General features: G+C 37.8%; 3 protein-coding genes across 3 annotated transcripts; 1 reads left to right on the top strand and 2 right to left on the bottom strand.

The window, feature by feature from the left end:
- The first annotated feature begins 810 nt into the window (after positions 1-810).
- Positions 811-3,749, top strand: LOC137742455 (uncharacterized). Its single transcript, XM_068482322.2, has 9 exons — positions 811-1,156; positions 1,263-1,393; positions 1,490-1,575; positions 1,824-1,918; positions 2,234-2,330; positions 2,575-2,689; positions 2,820-2,974; positions 3,075-3,200; positions 3,400-3,749. The coding sequence occupies exons 1-9, from the start codon at positions 975-977 to the stop codon at positions 3,622-3,624; spliced, it is 1,212 nt and encodes a 403-aa protein (XP_068338423.1). The 5' UTR covers positions 811-974; the 3' UTR covers positions 3,625-3,749.
- Positions 3,716-6,420, bottom strand: LOC137742454 (endoglucanase 25-like). The gene is made up of 2 exons (XM_068482321.2): positions 5,798-6,420; positions 3,716-5,316 (listed from the first exon to the last, which is right to left on the bottom strand). The coding sequence occupies exons 1-2, from the start codon at positions 6,171-6,173 to the stop codon at positions 3,827-3,829; spliced, it is 1,866 nt and encodes a 621-aa protein (XP_068338422.2). The 5' UTR covers positions 6,174-6,420; the 3' UTR covers positions 3,716-3,826.
- Positions 6,421-12,953: 6,533 nt separating this feature from the next.
- On the bottom strand, positions 12,954-14,184 carry LOC137743707 (uncharacterized). The gene has a single exon (XM_068483639.2). The coding sequence runs from the start codon at positions 13,997-13,999 to the stop codon at positions 13,250-13,252; it is 750 nt and encodes a 249-aa protein (XP_068339740.2). The 5' UTR covers positions 14,000-14,184; the 3' UTR covers positions 12,954-13,249.
- Positions 14,185-20,712: the final 6,528 nt, after the last annotated feature.

Genomic DNA, 20,712 nt, shown 5'->3' with positions numbered 1-20,712 from the left:
AAAATATTAAAAATTGTATGAGAGATTACTCAGATATGTGCAAGTTGGAAGGAATATATGCTGCTAAATTCTTCAACGAACGTGGCAATTTGACAATATGACATGCATAACAATAACACCATTATCATAGTAAACAAAAATGAAATCCATCATTTTTAATCCCTTATTGACTAAGGAACCCAACTCTTGATTTTAAGGAACCTAACTCTTGATTTTCTTCATGTACAATATATAGGGGTAAAACAATACTGATGGTATAAGAGAATTCTAACTACACTGATTAACCAAATTTTTTTGTTAATCAGTAATTACTAAAGTTGATAATAATGACCAAGCATAGTTTAGTTCGTGAAACCAAATTCTATCAGCCAAATATAAAAAATAAAAAATAAAAAAGACACCATAATAATCAGCAAGCAAAAAAAAAAGTGGCATGGTTAGTGTGCATTTCATAAATTTCATTTTTCCTGTACAATGGGTTGGTGCAAAATATACCAAGTTAGATGATTGAAAATAATAAGAAATTGTTGTGAAGGACACACCCCCACAATTTATAAAATAATCACTTAAAAAATATAAGAATATCTAAAACAACACATTTTTGGGACACGTAATGCCCGTGATGCAAAAATACCTCTTGCACGCATGTTTGTGCGTACATAGATGCTAGTTTTTATTAGGGAATACAAGTAACTATTCAAATACAAGTAAATAAATAAGGTTTTGGATAAGGGAGGGGTATAAAGTGGAAAATGATTTTCCCTGTGTAGTTGTGTGATGTCAACTCACTTATTATGACGTACAACATTTACATACTAGTTTGTACTTTCAGAGGGATTACCCTGAGAACTGATCCTGATTTTCATAGTACTCCCGGCCATAGATAGATAGCGTTAAGCGAAGGCTAGGCAGGCATCAGGCGAGAAACATAACTAGTAGAAAGAAAAGCAGCAGCAATTGAAACTGGAATTGAAATGGAGGACAAGTTATCCATCGTGGCAAAGAGTTTTGCACCGTCACCAATTCAGGAACTGTCCCATCTCGCCCAGAGGTGCAACGCCATCAACCTCGCCGAAGGCTTCCCAGACTTCCCTGCACCTTCCCATATCAAACACGCTGCCATCTCTGCCATTCATTCCGACTTCAATCAGTACAGGTACACTCCCTCCTAGCTCACTGCTACACCCACGACTGCAGCTAGCTTAACAAGTTTTAGATAGATTCGATTGATGAATGATGATTTATTGTTAACATATAATTAGGCATGTGCAAGGAATATGTGACCACCTGGCACACATAATGAAGCAGATGCATGGATTGGATGTCAACCCTCTTACTGATATAGCTATTTGCTGCGGCCAATCTGAGGCCTTTGCAGCGGCTGCCTTTGCAAGTATTTATACATGAGTTACTAAGTGGATAACGTTTGAGTGCTTGTGTGTATATAAAGAATTAATGTTTTGTTCTCCTTTATTTTTTCGACTCGCAGTAATAGACAAGGGCGATGAAGTTATTCTGTTTGACCCTTGCTATGAAACATATGAAGGATGTATTAAGATGGCTGGAGGAGTCTCAGTAAGCCTCTCTCTCTCTCTCTCTCTCTCTCTGATTCATTCTTCTTAGTAAATCAATATTACCACCCTGCAGTACTCTGCTATGTAAATGATATCACTCTCCAAATGTAGCCACTTGATCATCACTTTGTCATATATATGAATTGAGATTAGATCTGCTGCCTTTGCTTGTCGAATGAATGAATGTCAATTATTAATTAGGATAGGCAGAATTTCTCCTTATTTTGTTCATTTCAATGGATGTGACAGGTGTATGTGCCTCTTGACCCACCTCACTGGACCTTGGACCCTAAAAGATTCATCAACGCTTTTAATGAGAGAACAAAAGCTCTCGTACTCAACAGGTTATAGCAAACTCAGGACCTATGCTCTCTATTGATTGTAGAATAGAGGTTTACTTCCTTTGTTTGATCAATTGAATACGAAAACAATACTATAATTTATGGACCCTTTTATTGAAAATTATTAATCAAATGCTGGAAATATCCAGACGAATGGTCCCTAGCTAAACTCAAGTTATATCAAAAATTTCAAAATGGCTAATGTGTCCCTGCAGTAATTGGAGAATACTGTGGAACTCTGTATCTTGCAAGAAAAGATATCGTATTTCTCATATTATCATATTATGGTTTAGATATGTACTGATGTAAATTTTGCAGTCCTCACAATCCAACCGGCAAAGTTTTCACTAAAGATGAACTTGAGATTATTGCTGAAGAATGTCGCGCCAGGAATTGCCTAGCTATAACAGATGAAGTATGATATTCTTTCCCTTATACTAATTAGAAGACTTAGGCAAACTAAACTGCTTTAAATATTAATCAAATCCAATCAGATATTTGCTATTGCTCCTTGGTTTGTACTTGTTTCTTTTGTTAGAATTGAATATGAACTTTTCTTTTCCTGAATTAAACTGCTAAAAACTGAAATGTGAGACAACTACTTGTCTAATTGTTGAAATAAATTTCGGATTTTTTTTTTCTTTGAATGTTATCTGCAGGTATATGAGCATATAACCTTCAACAATGCAAAGCATATATCCCTTGCCTCACTTCCAGGGATGAAAGAGCGGACTATTATTACGTCTTCCTTATCTAAAACGTTCAGTGTAACAGGTCATAGCTTACATGCATCTTTCCCAAAAGAGCTTTGATTCAATTTGTAATATAGTGCTGATTGTTCATTTGTGCTTCAAAATTACTAAGATTTCATGGTTTCGTTGTTGGAATCATGTCTATCGATCAGGTTGGAGGGTTGGATGGGCAATAGCTCCAGCTTTCATTGCCTCTGCAATCAGAAACATTCACGCTAAACTTACAGATTCTGCTCCAGCACCTTTCCAAGAAGCTGCCTTAATTGCGTTGGGAAGCCCCCCTGAATACTTTGAATCCTTGAGAAGTGTAACGTCCAAATAGCCCAGATAATAGCTTTGTTTGTCTATGTGATGCAACTGGTGATGACTAATTCATCATTGGTGATATCTCTTTTATATATGCTCAGGATTATGAATCAAGGCGAGACTACATTGTCAATTTGCTTGCCAGGATCGGGTTTAAGATTCAATTCAAGCCTCAGGGTGCACTCTTTTTATTTGCTGAACTACCTGAAAATTGCCAACTTTCTGATGTATGTTTACCTCCCTTTACTTTATTGGTATTAGTTTTCAACAATTTGCACGAGCTTTAATATATTTTTCGGAATTATATGCATTTTTGTCCCCTCTTAATTAGGCTGCAATTGACAGTCTGTTTCTTATATGCGTAGCAAATGTAATGTTTCATAACTTGTTTTAGGGTTAAAAATGATGAAATTCATGCTTCCACAGGTAGATTATGTCAAAATGTTAATACAGCAAGCGGGGATAGTGGCTGTGCCAGGATGTGGATTTTTTCATGCAGATTTATCGCTGGAGAAATTATCTCAGGAAGGTTACTGCTATCGGGAGAGATATATTAGGTTTGCATTCTGTAAAAGTGATCAGACTTTGGCTTCTGCTGCCAAAAAACTTGGACAGCTTTCGGATGCTGCAGGGTGTCTCAATCTAAGATAACTTGGCAGGAAGATTAACTCATATTTTTGTACTTTAAGTTGATATTATATCGGAAGATAGAACTTCATGAGAATAACGTACTCATATTAGATTGAATAAACGCACGAACTGTGCTTCCAATTTCACTTTTATTATTTAAAATATAAAATTGACAGAAAAAATATCCGATGAAATCACAAGAGAAAACTGCTCCTAAAACATCTCAGGGTATCCAAGGTGATGGAGGAGGTGGTGGGGGTGAAGGCAGGGGAGGAACTGCATAAAACATGGAGTTTTTGTCAACACCAGCAGGGTTTCCAGTGGACAGTGCCACAAGTGCAGCAACCAGACCTGCATTTCCTGCAAGGGTCGGCTCTGTGTAGTTATAATTGGAACGGACATCCTGGAAATTGTCGTGCTCATCAGGACCAGCAACCATGGCCCCAACAATTATATTTGGATTCGGTTTCTTACTGTCTCTCCATTTCAATCCCCCCTTACAACCATACTTGATCTTATTTTTGGGAATGGATGCTCCTCTATGGTGGACCTGCTGTGGAAAACGCTCACCAAAGCCGACAATGTAGCTTATCCCCCGAGGATTTTTGCCAATAATGTAATCAATTTGGGTCCTGGCAAACCTGCGCAGTTCTTCAGTAGGGTAGAAATTGGATCCGCAATGCCATCCAGGTGCAGAAATAGCGTCAACATAGTCGCTGTATAACTGAGCTAAAAAAGCTGCACAGACTACATACTGAAGAGGCCTTGGCCTTCCATTGTTCAACTGAATCAGCCCTCCCTTTGTTCTGTTGAAGCTTGTGAATACAGGAAGGTAGGAGCACATTGTTTCATCAACCTGACTGTGAAATGTCCTCAACATCTCTTCATAAGGGTACCCGTAATTCAAGAACAACCTCAGCCGGCTTAGAAGCAAAAAAGCACCAGCATGCTTGTTGTCCCAGCTAAGTACCCTATTCTTGGGGTCAGTCCACAAAACTTTTCCTTGAGCACCCAAGTCAGGGTTAGTGACAAGTTGGAGATAGGATAAGTTCCCCGTTGCAAGATACAACCAAGATCCACCCCACAGAAATTCATCCCAAAAACCAGTGGAATTGTAGATGGGGGAAGACGTGTCCGCACTACCCGTATACTTTGCACCTTGCCCTTTGTTAGCAAATTTGAAGAGTAAATCAGCACCATGAACAAGTTTCTTAGAGTAATTTGTATTGTCTTTGAAAACAATGGATGCAGAAGCTAAAGCAGAAGCCATTTCTGCGGCAAGGGCCGGGCAGTTATAACACTCTTGTCCGGTTCTTGGATGGTCAATATCCTCAGGACGTATCCAACAGTTGCGAGTTTTCTCCTGATCACCACCACCACCGGAGGAGTCAGTGTCATCACCCCCTCTAACATCTGCAACCACATTGAAAATGGAATCAGCTGCAGAGGAATTGAAGGTATTGAGAAGGTAATCTGTACCCCACTTGATGATGCCCTTCACATGGTCTAGTTCTCCTAGTGCCGCATATTTTGCACTGTATTCGATCACGCTCCAACTCAACATGGTAATGGCAAAAGATGCGGGGAAGCTGAACTTGCTGGCGTCTCCACCGTCATAATATCCACCAATCAGATTTTTGGTGTTAGAGTTGCCATCGCTCAAGCAGGAATCACCTCTCCATGAAACACTGTTGTACTTTGGTAGTTTTCCAGCTGCACAAAAAGAAACGTTCAGGTTAGATCGATTGTTTACGTAATACATGTTTCCCTGGGAAGGTTTTGGATTAAACAGTCATCAACTCATCATTGTATTTTCCTTTTCATATGTAAACATGTTGATGAGGGTGAGATGACAATGTATGGAGGATTTTCGTCTGCGAATTGAAAGGTGATGACTGTCCAAGCAGATATTTCTTTTGGCATGTTTGTAAATACGTGACTATATGATGGTCACACCCAAAGTTTTTTTGGTCCAAGTGGCAAGGAAATCATATAGGAAACGTGCTATTGCTCACTATTAGACTTGGACTCTCCTTGAAACTGGACCTAATTAATCAATTAGTTCTATCCCTTCTTTTGGGCAAAATAATGTGTGAGAGATTATACAGTATTCAGAGGGGAGAAATGAAATCAAATAAATAAAAATTACAGTGGAGAACTGGAGTGTAATGAGATGGCTGATATTGATACATACATCGTTGGGCATTGAAAAAGAAGAGGGCTTGGTGAAGGGCGGTGGTGTAGTTGTCAGGCACAAACAGGTGGACATGATGATGGCTCCGTTGGGCAAGCTTTACTATGAGAGTGATTAAGGCCACCAAAATGCCAACCACCACCACACTCCTTACTGTGACGCTGTATTTTGCACAACAAATCTTCCTCATCGACATAAACATCGTCCTCTTCTTTTTCTCGTCAGTACTCCTCTCATCGTCTTTATTTTCTGGCTTCAGCAGCCACCCTTGCTTCACCTTGTCCGATGGCGGTGCCCCTGCCCCTGCCCCTGCCCCATCCTCCGCCTCTATCTCCAGCGGACCACCACCACCGTGCCGTATATCATCTCTTTTCATCCTCTCCTGTGTGTCTCTGATCGTTCTCTCTCAAGGGAGCTTAACCTTGAGAAACGGAAACAGAAAGACAGATAGCTGTCTTTGCCTCTGGGCTGCAAATTAATCGCTCTGTGCTATTAAGGCAGGCAGGCAGCCGCTCCCGAAAATGTTTTCTAAGTGCCACCTCACTGCATTCCAATTGTCGAAAACAATCCCCTCCCTTTTTACTCTCTGCTGGCAAAGCGCTTCATATATTAACATTATGCACAAAGAAAAATGAAGGAAATTCTAATAAATTAATAATCCATTCATCCTACTCAAACACGTTTGTGACTGTTTATTCGGTCATTTAACAAAATAGCCAAGACATTTCCACTTATTATTATTATAAAAATTGCTAAAATAATAATTGGTCCCGATTGTATATAACACTTATGGGAACTTTCTGCACACACGCAAACAAATTAGGTTTTCTTTTAGCAAAAGAATAAAAATAAATTGTTTTAATGAGGAAATTATATGTCCTAATCTTCGTAAGCAAGCGTGAGTTGTCAAAAGTCTAATCTTTGTCAAATTTTTTTCAGAATAAATAGGGTTTTTTTTTTTTTTTTTTCCTTTATAACTTTAGTTGGAGTGAATAATGGAAATTTAAGAATTCAACTGATATTATGGAATACATCGAATCCGTTTCCATATGTAATTGCAAATTGGTTAACCTTCGGAACCAAGATTGGCTATTAATTAAGCCCGCTTGTTGGAAATAAAATATAGGGAAAAAAAAGAGAATAAAGAGTATTTCTAAAGAAATGCAAGAAAAGGAGTGGGACAACCTGAGAAGGAAAGGAGAAAGATAAAGAAAAGAAAATTATACAAGATTAGATGAATTAGAATATTAATTAAGAGTTGTGTTGGGGGGGGGCTAAATCTCATAATTTGCTAGCAATGAAGTGATTCAAGTTTGTCTTTAGCGAGAATTGAACATAAGTCCTTTCACTTATCAATGAAGAGAAATGTCACTAGACCGTAGTACTAAGTAGCTATATTATTTTTATTAGATAGTCTATTTTAGTGGAGGATTCAGAAAAAAATTGTTTTGGTGGGGTTGCATGTAAATATTCACAAGTAATTCTTCAACAATAAATAGCCGTAAAAATTAAATCATAACTCCATCATTCATAATTCATGAAATAAAAAAAATTACAAACCACAATTATCCATTATAAGTGACATTGTTCATGATACAGTTTCATATTTTGAAAATGTCGTATTATAGCCTTATTATTATTATTTAAATTTACCATTATTAAGGAGAGATGTGAGAATTTGAAACTGTTACAATAACTTCATTATGAATACAAGGAAAATTGAAATTTTAAAGATATGAAATTTGGGTCGGGATTTGGTAGAAATCAGGATTTTAAAGATTTGAGTTTATATATGTCTAGATTAGAAGCCTAAGTTCGTTTTCACTTTTTCTCTATGGCTAGGACTTTATCTCTTTTTTTTTTTTTTTTTTTTTTTTTTTTTTTGAGATATAATAAAATGACTTGGTTTTGCTACGTCCAAAGACGTAAATCAGCAGCAAAGAAAATACGTGATGCAACCTTACCCATTCATTGTGGTAGTTCATCGAGCAGTTGGAGGCATATCTCAAGGGAAACTCTAAGCATCAAAGGGGCAACACTTAGGTCTTCCATGGAGGTTTGCCAAAGTTGGGAAGATCAGCCAACTCCTCATGCCCCTTAATGGATCCGACACTGACTTATTTATAGGCTTTAGGATTTATACAAAAAGGTGTTAACATTATCAAGATATTACATATTGACTGAACAACCACATAATAAATATAATATACAACACTCCTTGGATATCAGCCCACTTTGCAAACTAAACTGGACTTCTTCATACTTAAGTAGACAGTTAGGTGGTTAGAAAGCTACTGATGTTAGCCTTCCACAACACTTTACGGCTTATACTTTCATTCCCTTATGAAGAAAATATTGACGTTTTACTACAAACAACGCAAGCAGAGATTTTTTCGCGGATTTGCATAGTCCACTTTTTCAGGATCGAACTCCGACTAGGGAAAAAATTTGAAGGCTCATCCATCAGGTGAACAACCTTGGAATAACCCATGGTAGCGCTCCAAAAGGTAAGTACCTTTGATTATTTAGTTGTATACATGATTAAATGCAAAATTTTACATGCTTTTAAGATTCTCAAACAAAGATTGGGGCATGGAATCATAACAAGCTACACGCATGAGCTACACTCCGACTTGAGTTAGCCCCAATCATGTGTGGCTCCAACCTCATAAGCCTCAGACTGATTCAAATCTAATTTGATCAATCAACTAGACACTAAGTCAACTTGGTCAAAGAAATAACGTCCTATGTAATGACTCAAGCACTTAGCAAGGGCCAACATCGGGAATTGCATATTTAGGACAAAAACCACCAAGCTGAGAATGATCTTTTTTATATCGTCGCTATTGATGGCAAAGGAATGTGCAACGTTGCTATCCTCACCCTAAACTCACGTTTTTTGCTTTCAAGAATGTGGATGTTTTGTTCATCACATGACTTTTTGCAGTGTGATATTATGGGATAAAGCCTATTCTGTTAGATGAGTTTTTTGTGATAAAGCCTATTCTGTGGTGTTTCAATTAGCAGTTTGGGAAACTCAATTCGTATTAAGCATGGTTACGTTAGGCAAACTATAGACATTGGGACATGGCCCCGCTATCTGGAAGCTTTCAATGTACCATCCAACTTCCAAAAAGTTTAAACAACCTAAGGGTTGTGGGTTACCTACTCAAATCCAAGCTCTGGCCATTCGAGGGAATAATTGAAAAGGGCAAACCAAAAATCATCGGAGTAATGCCTCTGAACCATAGAGTACGATTAATTATATCCCGGACCAGCGTAGTAGGACTGAATAAGGCATCCACACTAGGAATCCTCAATGAAATTTTATTTTAATGGCACTGTGATTCTCGAAAGTAGCTTAGCAAAGCCATCTAAGTATAAACCAATTAGAAATGCTCAAGTCCAATGCATATAGGGTATGTCAAAATGATCGTAAAGATTTTTCGATCCCATGTGCAAGCAACCAAGTCACTAATGAACTTTTCATTTAGGGTTCACTAGGAACAGAAATGCAATTCGAACTATGAAGGAAGACCTTTCTTGGTTACATGTTGCGTTATTAAAATCTTCATACCCGAAATGGTGCAAGGTGAAATGAACAAACAAAATCAAAGTCATGCTCAATTTCTCATACAACATTTAGATTAATCTTCTGCAAGTGTTATCAATCACTATCGCCAGGCCAACAAGGCTATTCAAACATGTCAAACTGGCATTATGATCTAGATATAATTCTGGACAAGATCCTTCACTTTCTCATCTTTAGTTCAACCAATACATCAACAAAAGTTTCGAAGCAAGAGATATTTCATAGGACTTAGACATGGTGTCAAAGTAAAATGGTACTTCGATTATCGCAGTGGAAATCTTTATAAACATTAAGTTTAGGAGATAACATTTTTCTGCAATGTTATCAAGGGGACCAAAGCTCACATAAGCTTGCAAACTTATTCGTATTTGACTTCGCTGCTTATTAACTCCGAGTTGGTTTAGAACTCCAAAAAAATTGTCGAATAAAACTATATTTTGGAAAAATGATGAAAAGTTCTAAGTATTTACTCTAACATGACTAAAGACTTCAATGAAGTAAACTTAGCAAAATATCTCCTAAGGCATCTAAGTTCTTTCAAAGATAAAGCAAAACAGGCACATTTCGCCATGCATCCAACTTTTCAGCTATGCATTCAAAACTCTGATAAGAGGTCTACAATATGGTTTGGAACTATTAAAGATCAGATCTTTGAGAAACAAGCATGACTAGCCAGACTTGGCTAACTCCAAATCAAACAAGCAAGTTGAAGGTCATGTCGATACGCATTCTGGAAAAGTAATTCTAGAATGATTCACTTCTAGTTTGTTGGTAACAATCCATCCTCGAGCGGAGTGCACTCTCAGAATCATAGTTAGGGGCAACTATGAGACTATGATTTTTGGGCCCATGACACGTGGCACTCGTTATGGTTACAATGACCGAAAAGCCGTCAGAGTGAGACTAGAGCTGCATGGTAGTCCCAACTGATTTAGTTTCCAACTCTTTTGAGCCACCAAAAATATTTAGTAGCTAGTAAGCAGGGGTGCCAAAATTGACAGTGGATCAAAAAGTATCACAGTCCAGCACGAATTTGCTAGCTGACTGGTACACGACCCTGTAGCAAAGTTGCAGGCCTTAGATTGGGCTCGGGAGCAGGCTGCAAAGATGCCCAACTCTTCCATGCAAGCTTCAGGCTTGCAAGCCAGAGGGAAAGGCAACCTAACAAGCAGCATACTCGCTGGGGGGTGGGTCGAGGCATAGGAGAACAAGCCTAGCAACGCAGAAAAATTGTTGGAGGCGCAGGCCGAGGGCAAGCAGAAGCCCAGCGGAAACTGGCTTCTAAAAACGGGCTGAGAGTGACGCCCATTACCGAGAAACTCAGGCATTAGGCCTAGTCTAGTTCGAGCAGCAAGCCCAAATGCCTGTTGATGAAAGGCTGGCGTTAGAATGACGTTATCCTGGTAGCTGACCCAAGTTGCAGGCTCGACATGGCGTCGGCTCAGTGCGACTTGGATGCAGGTCAGCCAGGCATGGCTTATTGTTGGCTCGGTGCGACACCAGGCCGTGGCTCGACCATGAATTTTCCTTCTATTTTTTTCGAATCTAGGGTTTTGAAAAATCCAAAATTGCTTTTATTTTCTTTCATTTCATTGACTCACAAATTCCGCATAGCAAATTTATTATTGTGTTATGCATGAACTATATATTTTGAAAAATATATGAAATACACAATATATATATATAGGAAGGTAATTATAAATTTAGGAAGTTCATGCATCATGTGGAATGTTTTCATGCATCCTAATAGTTGCAAATATCAAACTTGGATTTTATAGAACCTGATTGGCAGAAAACAAATTGAGCATTTGAATTTGTAAACTATATGTCTCCATAACCAACAATTTCACCTCCAATACGTTGTATCACGTTCAATACAGAAAAATTAAATTGAATCAATAGCATGTAGTTTAATTTAATAAAATAATAAGTTAATCATAAAAAGAATGATGAAAATGTAATACTCCCCTAAAAGATGAACAAATCTCTTTAGCGCAGCATCAAGAACGTAGTAATAACGTGTTGTATGACCTATTTATTGTAGAGATGTGCGGCAGAGTATAGAGAGAATTGGGTGGATTCTGATGCGTGTTTTCTCACTCTGTTGTTGCCTTTATTTATAGTAGTAGGGAAGGTAAATTATTATCACAATAGAATTACAACTCTAACAGGATAATATCTAAAGTATAAAATATGATAGAATCCCATAAGGATATCTCAAGATATAATAGAATTTACACAATCACATTTCTAAATCATAGAACAACAACAAATTTAAATAAATATCTCATTCCTATAGGAGTTGATATTAAATTGGCAGTGTCGTTGCATGACTTCGGGTTGTATTATTACTCGTTTAAAATTCAGATGAGCTATATGATGGTTGTATGCCTAATAAGGTGATAATGAAATTAGTGACTAAAATTTCATGACCTTGTTCCCTCCTTGGAAATAACACATCTTAACCATACAAATATGGTAAGTATAACATTTCTCTATTAAAATATTTAGAAATTATGCATCTGATTTTTAATCTTAGTTTACTTTTACTAAAATATTATCATTGCGTAGTTACTTATATGAGCTTTATAGTCAGTGAGGCTTCCTTTATAATCAGTGAGGGGAAGCCATCACAAGGCCTTCAAATTCAAGAAGGCCCCTAAATATCTTTATGATACTTTCTTTCTCCATTGCAATTTGATTAATTTGATGCTTGGACAAATGTTATCAGTTTTTTTTAACAAAATTTTTATTGTGTTAATTTCTGAAGATTTAAAAACTTTTGAAATCGATCCTACCATAACTAACAAATATAGTAATCTTTGACTCTCTTTAGCCTAGTTAGCCTAGGCTGGTCTTTTAAATTTTCAGAAAGGAATTTCATGCAAGGCTGCTTTTTAGTTATAGAATTTTTTATCATTTCATTAATTGATAAATTATACATCTTTTGTAAAATAATTTTAATAATAGTCTCTTTTGTCGTACTGCAAGAATATAAAGACCTCCTTAGTTATTTTCGTGCTGGACTGGAACCTTAAAATTTCAAAGATGGCCCTGTTATGGCTTATGGGGTTTTATCACGAACACGGTACATCATTCAATGTAGCAGTTTAACTTTTGGAGGTTATTAACTCTCTCTCTCGGTACGCAGAAGAGTTACCGAGTATATCAATTCTTTTTCACAACAAAAATATATTTTACACTAAGGAGAGCGGGGGAGTTCGGCTAAACCACACAATGAGTAACATAATTTGGTATCGAATTTGGTATCGAATTCGCCATCTACGAGATTTGAACCTAAAACCTCACATTTACAAGTGAGGATGAATACCATCAGACATGTAGTACTGAGTGACATCAAGTATATCAATATTGAACTAAGTGCTAGAACGTTAGGGTTAGTGATTCTACTCACGTGAGGAACTTAATTATCTAGTTTGTGTAAGCAATTAAATTATGTATTTCTAGGCGTGGACTCCAGTTAAACGGAAATAACGAACGCCTATATAAGCATAAAATGTACAAAAGATGTATTAATTTGATAAAGCAGCATAGATTGATATATGGTTCAAACATTTATTTATTTTATTAAATCAGGTAGTACATATGCAGCTAGCGATCTAGGTACGTTTCCCATATATGTGTGTGTGTGTGTGTGTGTGTGTGTGTGTAATTAAGGAACCCAAGTTAGCCAGCGTGAATGAGTGCAAACAGAAAAACGCAAGTGAAGGCAGTGCCCAGGTGCATGTTAACTTTGCAATTAGTTTTATTTTAAGCAGCAGCCATGTTATATACGACCCAAGGTGAAGCGACACACGTGCATGCATGTAGTACTAGGTACGTTGATGGACCGGTCGATCTTAACCAATTGACCTGTTCTTCATGTCGTTGTAGCGGCGATCGATGGAATCCAAGCGCTGAAGCCTCATCTGTTGATAGAACTGAGCTATAAATTCTTCAGCCTTGGCGTCAATATTTTGGTCATGAGTGGCAGCACCAGGACAGGCAGCGATGGCATTGGTGTCGTGGTCTTCCGTCCGGTCCAGCTCTTGGAGACTGACAGCAGAGGCGTATCGGCTGGTCATTCCATCTTCGGAGGAGAGGTCGTCAGTCCGCGCCGGAGACATGGGTGGTAGGAGCACGTCTTCGTATCGTTCAATTGAAGAACTACGTTCATGTGTGCTCCTAGTGGAGGAGGCCGACGGCGTCGATGGGTTGCTGCTGCCGCTTTGGAGGTGCAAGGGACGGATGGACCCTACGAGGCGCTTCCACGTGCTTTTTGAAGAAGCCACTGCTTCTGCTTCGAAGGAGGCCGGAATTGATTTGGATTTGAATTTGTCAGATGAACGGCGTCGTCGGAGCATAAAGGCGGCCACTTGGAGAATTTGTATAGCTCCTCTGCGCTTCTTTTTGTAATTATTACCGGCTGGTGCTGGTGCTGGTGCTGCGGCTGTGATGGTGCCCACATAACCATGATGATCCTGACCATGATCTCGATCTCCATCGGATTTAGAATTAATATCGATAACATCCCCATTAGGAATAATAGGACACGGACCCTTGTTGGTGGTGTCGGCGATGATGATCACGCTGTCTAACTTGGGTTCCATTAATAATTAATAAGCTATGGTTACTTATGGGGCCGGGCCTAGACCTAGTTACGTGACGGCTGACTGTCGACGTCGTCTTCTTCTTCTTCTTCTTCTTCCCGCGCTTCCTCTCTGTTATCGATCCCCTCCCCTGCGGCGAGCAGGGTGAGATGCGGGAGAAAACTTTGGAGGGAGTGTTGGAAAGCAACCACCTTATATACCAAATTAACTTCCGCTATCGATGCATCCCCCCTTTCTCTCTCACTATATATATGACCGTGATCCACCGCGAGCGGTCTGTACCTCTACTTGTTTTCTTGTTTTTCGTTCCAACAAATATTAGGTTATATTTAGCCGCTTCTCTAGCTACCGTCAATTTCATGCATCCATTCATTTCATTCGTCATATATGTCTTTTTCTCTACCAATCAATTACGCTTTAGCTAATTGCTAGCCATGTACGTTTACCCAATGGGATATCATTTATTACTCCGTATCCCTTATCTACTCATAACTAATTATGATTATATGCAGTGGCGGATCCATGATTCAAACTTTGGCAGTCTTAGTGTTAAAAGTTCAAGTTTTTTTGGTAGAAATAGAGCGCGAAACATGTAAAAATATTTAGTTTATTCATTGAGATATTTCATTGAATACTTGGTGGGTATATTGTCATCAGCTAACTAAGTTGCTTACATGTCAACGATATTGACATATGCTGGTTCGAAGAGGAGGAGGTTGTCGGAGGGGATGGAGGGAGGGGGGTTTAGGTCCCAATTTGTTTGAAGGTACTAATTTTATTAGCAATCCATTAGGGTAATGGATTTTGGTTTTTTAGCTTTGAGGAAGAAGATATTAGAGTTATGGAGGTTTGGAAAGAGAAGAAGAGAACTGAGAGGGAAGAAGATGGAATTGCAGAAGTCATAATGATGCGGTAGTCGGACGGGAAGGAAGAGATGGGTAGGGGGTGGGGTGAGATGGGGGGTTTGGGTTGCGAGGAAGGGGAAGGGGTCGGGGAAGGATTTCTGGTTTTTTTTTTTTGTTTTTTTTATTTATTAATAGAGTAAATTATTATAATATTTTAAATGCATAAAAATTTATTTTTTTGCCACGTGACAACCATGTCAGCACAAATGTGGCAGCTGTAACATCTCACATCGTCTAGGGGAGTGATCCTTAAATGTATATTTCCATCCCTACCTAGCACGAGGCTTTTTGGGAGCTCACTGGCTTCGGGTTCCGTAGGAACTCCGAAGTTAAGCGAGAAGGGAGCTAGAGCAATCCCATGATGGGTGACTCACTAGAAAGTTGCTCGTGAGTTCCCAAAAACAAAACCGTGAGGGAATGGTAAGCCCAAAGCGGACAATATTGTGCTACAGTGGTGGAGCGGGCCCGAGAAGTGGTCCCCCCCGGGCCGGGATGTAACAATTTGGTATCAAAGCCTAACCCTGGCCGCGTGTGTGCCGACGAGGACGTCGGGCCCCTAAGGGGGGGTGGATTGTAACATCCCACATCGCCCAGGGGAGTGATCTTTAAATGTATATTCTCATCCCTACCTAGCACAAGGCCTTTTGGGAGCTTACTGGTTTCAGATTCCGTAGGAACTCCAAAGTTAAGCGAGAAGGGGGCTAGAGCAATCCCATGATGGGTGACCCACTGGGAAGTTGCTCGTGAGTTCCCAAAAACAAAACCGTGAGGGAATGGTAAGCCCAAAGCGGACAATATCGTGCTACGGTGGTGGGGCGGGCTCAGGAAATGGTCCCCCTCGGGCCGAGATGTGACAGCAGCCACATCAACTCTTAACAGACCAATAGATGGAAAATGTAATGGATGTATTATATTAAAATAAAATAGTACGTGAGGTATGAAAGTGAAATTCTTTAAAGATGTTGTAAGGAATTGAAATTGATCCCTAACATAAGGGAGTAAAATGTAATTTACCCTAAAAGTTAAAAATTAGAATGAGATTCTTTATATCAACGCTTAAAACCCAAATGCTATCAAACCAAGGGCAAGGGAATTATCAAAATGAGAAGAGTAAAGCAGACCCTTCGACCAAAAAATAAAAAATAAAAAATTAAATCAGACGTTGTTCTCCATATTATTATCAAAGCTAGGACTTGTAGGGCAAAGAAGTAATAGTAACTTGAAGAGAAAAAGTTTATCCTGAGTTTTTTGAATTCATTTGCACTATGATCATAGTTAAAAATATGAAGTGGGAGAAAAGAAAATGAGATTAAAAAAGAACAGACATCAAAGACAAATAAGGTTTTTTAGTCAAAATGGTCCTTAAGATTTGCATAACACGTCACTTTGGTCCTTAAGATTGAAAATCAGTGGAAATGGTCCTTGAGATTGTCCACCATCCATTATTTTGGTCATTCTGTTAAAAACTCCGTTAAGTGTCCAGGAGCTCTTGGCTGAAAGTTTGGGTAATTTTCAAAGTTTCGTAACTCAATCGTTTCTTAACCAAATTCGACCCATAATATATCAAAATGAAGATAGGAAAGCATAGAACAAGATTATACCATTTAGAAGCCCAATGGTTGCCGTAGATAGCCGGAAAATAGCTTGAAAGATGACTGGTCCGCAGGAAAAATGGAAAACTCATCGAAAACTGGGTAAATTTTAAACATTCATAACTTCTTCAACACTCAACAAAATCGAGTAATTCAAAAACAAAAGTCATACTTCTCAATGAGACGAAGAGAATGGTACCTTTCTCGATGACTAAATCACTGTGGTTTGGCCGAAAAACGGCTCGAAAGTAGCCATCTTGGTCTCAAGTTAGCCACTTTCAAGCCATTTTCCGCATTAGTCGTCAAGTTGGTCAATTTTCTTGAAGAGTACACTGCAATTGTAATATCAACCAGTCATCTTTACTTATAGGTGAAGAATGAAATGAATAAAAAAAAATATTTGAAAGTTACAAACATATTTGGTCAAATATCTTTGCTATTGGTAATGTATATTGCTTTCCGACTAAGAAGAAGCACAACAACCATAATTTCATCTCTATTTTTCCTAACACACAGATTAAGAGCTAGTTTGGTATCGATGTGCTCTGAAAAAAAACTGTTTGTGATGTGCTATAAAATAAAGCAGCAGAGTGTTTGGTAAACATTTTTTGTAAAAGTGCTTTTGAAAAAAAAAACAGTATTATAGTGTTTGATAAATTTTTATGTAAAACAGATGTGAAAAAAAACTGGTTTTTCAAAGCTGGGTCTTGGGTTTGTGTTTTTGGCTTTTTTTCACCCAAAACTATGAAAAAAAACTAAAACTGAATGTCTACCCAACATAAAAAAGCTCTCAGATAGCCACTTTTTTTAGAAGATGCCCACCAAACTAGGCTAAATATCATCAGCTAGCATAAAGAGAAAAATTACCAGATTGAGGAGACGGGGATTCTTTAATTGATCGAAAAAAAAGCCCTTCTGGATTAATAATATCGATAAACAACCCAAAGCAACAGGAAAACTCCAAAGATTATTTAAAACTCCAGATTGAGGAGATTGAAGTTCTATTTATTCTGAAATGGTGGTTTGTGAAAGATGTGTAGAGAGAACGATGACGAAGTGAGATACGAATTGAGCAGCTATATGCTAATATGTCATATTACTGCAAGTCTGGGCTTTGCCGTGAATTTCAATACTTTCTAGTAGTATTTTCTACAAATACAATGTTTGACAAAAGTGCAAAATTATTAAAAAAAAAGCTAACGTATCAAAAGTACGGATGTTTGAAGGCACAGTGTTTACTGATATAAAGATCATTAGAAGATGAACCACAGACTCAATAAATCTAATTGTAGATAGTAAACTGATATTATGCAGGACAACAATCTGAAGCCTACCAAATAATAAAGCATAAAAGTCCATATTACTTCTCCACGGCAAAGCTTTTGTCGAATTCCAGTTGAGAAACCTTGACTTTACCACACTTGTAGCTTTAAACAATTTGATAGTCTGATTCAACTCTCCTGCTTTATTGCCCTTCATCCTCCAAGAATCGAAATAATTAAAAAAAATAATAATAATTAAACATACATGTCCAACTCAAAAGATAAAGAGGTATCGTTAATTTCTTCATGCTCGTTCCAAGTTCAACATATAAGAATCCCCTTTTTTACATGATTTCTTCTTCTTCCATGTCAAAGAAAATCAAACACAAACTAAAAGGAAAACATAAATATGAATGCAAATTAAACTGCAATAAACCGCTTAAAATTGTTGGTTTTTCTTTTCTGTATTCACAAATCGAAATGAACTCATGCAGCGGAGAAAGTGATGATAAAAGGTTGGAATGTGGGAGTCTGAAAACCGAATGGAAACTGTTGATAGCAGTTGCAAAACTGAACGGAACGTGGTGACCCTTCTCCCACATTATTCTTTTTTAATTTTCTTTGAGTTTTGTAACTGCAAGTCTGCATAACTTCATCACTGTCTCCTTTTTTTTCTTTTTCTTTTTTTATTTATTTTTTTTTTCCAGCACAGTTTTTTGTTAAGATTTTTTTACCAGTTTGTCCTCCTTTTTTGAATTTTTTGGGTTTTGATTGTGAAAAAATCAAGGGGCATTTTTGACATTTTGGAAAGCTTCACATAGTATTTGACAAAATATCTTTCCAGGTCTTGACAAAAAAAATCTTTTCAGATTGCCTCGACAACACTCGACAAATTTTCTCAATAGAACTCATCATTTTGCTTCCTTCAAACCCCCTACCTTCAAACAAATTAGTACCTTCGACGACCTCCTCCTCTTCGACCTCTCCTGCCTAGCCTCCTCCAACCTCCTGCCACGTGGCAGCGACAGTGACAACATCACCATGTTTCTCGAGTCCAACGACTCCTCGGGGGGCCAACCACCCAACCCCTTCTCCTCCACCCCCAAGCCCACCGCTTACTCCAGCTCCACCGCCACCACTGCCCGCCTCTGGAGCCTCTTCGTCGACTCTGACTTTTTCGACAACCTAGGCAAAACTCTCTACGGGTTTGGGGGTTAGGTTATTAGGGTTTTAGAGTGGGGATTTTGTAAATGGGTTGGTTGGTGGGTAGAATTAGGTATGGAAGTGCTTCAATGGGGATGAACCGCGGGCTAAGCGGTGGATTTTGTAAATGGGAGTTGCAAAGAGGTGAGGGGGAAGGAAGGGGATATGGGTTAGGGTTTTTTTTTTTAATAGGATTAATATTATAATATTTTTAATGTATAAAAAATTATTTTTTTGTCATGTGACACAAATGTGACAGTCACGTCAGCACTTAACGGACTAATGGATGAAAAATGTACCGATGTATTATATTGAAATAAAATAGTACGTAAGGTATGAAAGTGAAATGTTTTAAAGATGTTGTAAGGAATTGAAATCAACCTCAAACCTGATGAGGTAAAATGTAATTTACCATTTAAAAAAAGTACAACAATCCCAAACTGGTCACTAATCTTATAACTAAGATTCTTTATGTATGAAGCTAGATTCACATTACAATTAATTAAAATCTACAATATAAATCTGAAATGAAATTTTATGTATATATACATATGTTAGAACTTAGAACACGGTTTGGGAGAATATAAGCGATAGGGCCCATGGGCAACCACAGATGACAGAGTCAGCTTCATTGGGAGGCCACTGGGTTCTCCCGGTTGATTCTTGCAAGAATAATATTAATTTTTATTATATATTATTTGTGTTTAATTTTAAATAAAAAAATTAAATAATTTCTAACCATACGATACACGATGAATGACTAAGATCTCCACAAAATAAATCTGGAGATGATCCTCTTCTAAGGAAACGGTGGTCATGTCAGGAAAAATCCAGCAAAATCCAACTAATCAAAAGCTGCGTTGATTGTGATAGTTTATAACTTTATGTATTTGTCGCTCAAATAATTGGCATTGACCTATTCAAAATTCAAATGGCTGCCCCGCGAGTCGCTTAATATCATCAATTACATATATATTTCGTCGAAAACCATCATTTAAATATGAGTTATATATGGCAACAGCTAGAACAAATATATATATATATATATATATATATATATGTAGTCCCTCAGATCTAACTTAATAGTTTTGTTGAAAAGTAGAAGTTTCTTGCCTGTCATAAGCATTAGTTAATAATATTGTTGACTTGCAAGTTATAACGCATTAAGGGTCAAACTGGGTGCATAATTTCTTACAAGTTTATGTACATGGTGTAGATATTAATTTCCCGTATTTGGTGGCGTACGGATTAACAATAACAAAATAGTAGTATAGCAAGAAACAAAACAAAAAAAGTAGTGTAGGGAAAGGAACGACGGGTTATATAAATATTTAGACACAGTTTGACTTCTTACATGTTAGAAGTCAATCTTCTTAACTTTCTCTATACATGATAAGGTTATATCATTTTACTTTACGAGATATCATAATCTAAATCATTTATTTTCTCTTTATCGTCATCTAAAAATTATCTCTAAAAAAAATGAACAACTCAAGTTATAACGTTTATAATACAACGTGGTCATAGAAGAGAGCTAAAGTAATATTGTATTTGAAACTTGGGAACCGATGAATGAAGCGGAAGGGGAGGTTCGAGCTTGCTTCCTCCCGCGTATAACAACCGTGTCCCCAGCAACAATCGAGTTCCCACCTTCCACACTAATCTCCTATAAGCAGATCACACACATAATTAGCAACCACCGCGTAAAATACAAAGATTCCTCTAATATATCTATTTATTTATATAATATA

Source organism: Pyrus communis, chromosome 11 (assembly GCF_041283825.1).
Source record: "Pyrus communis isolate YQ-2024b chromosome 11, ASM4128382v1, whole genome shotgun sequence".
Classification (NCBI taxonomy): Eukaryota; Viridiplantae; Streptophyta; class Magnoliopsida; order Rosales; family Rosaceae; genus Pyrus; species Pyrus communis.
The sequence above is the reverse complement of the archived record's forward strand: the minus strand, read 5'-3'. Positions and strand labels throughout refer to the sequence as shown.

Bases quoted from the DNA above. Each gene is read 5' to 3' on its own strand.
- LOC137742455 (XM_068482322.2), top strand. From the start codon at position 975: ATGGAGGACAAGTTATCCATCGTGGCAAAGAGTTTTGCACCGTCACCA. The intron at 1,394-1,489 runs GTATTTATACAT...TTCGACTCGCAG, and splicing joins TGCAGCGGCTGCCTTTGCAA to TAATAGACAAGGGCGATGAA. The intron at 1,576-1,823 runs GTAAGCCTCTCT...TGGATGTGACAG, and splicing joins AGATGGCTGGAGGAGTCTCA to GTGTATGTGCCTCTTGACCC.
- LOC137742454 (XM_068482321.2), bottom strand. From the start codon at position 6,173: ATGAAAAGAGATGATATACGGCACGGTGGTGGTGGTCCGCTGGAGATA. The intron at 5,317-5,797 runs GTATGTATCAAT...CTTTTTGTGCAG, and splicing joins CTTTTTCAATGCCCAACGAT to CTGGAAAACTACCAAAGTAC.
- LOC137743707 (XM_068483639.2), bottom strand. From the start codon at position 13,999: ATGGAACCCAAGTTAGACAGCGTGATCATCATCGCCGACACCACCAAC.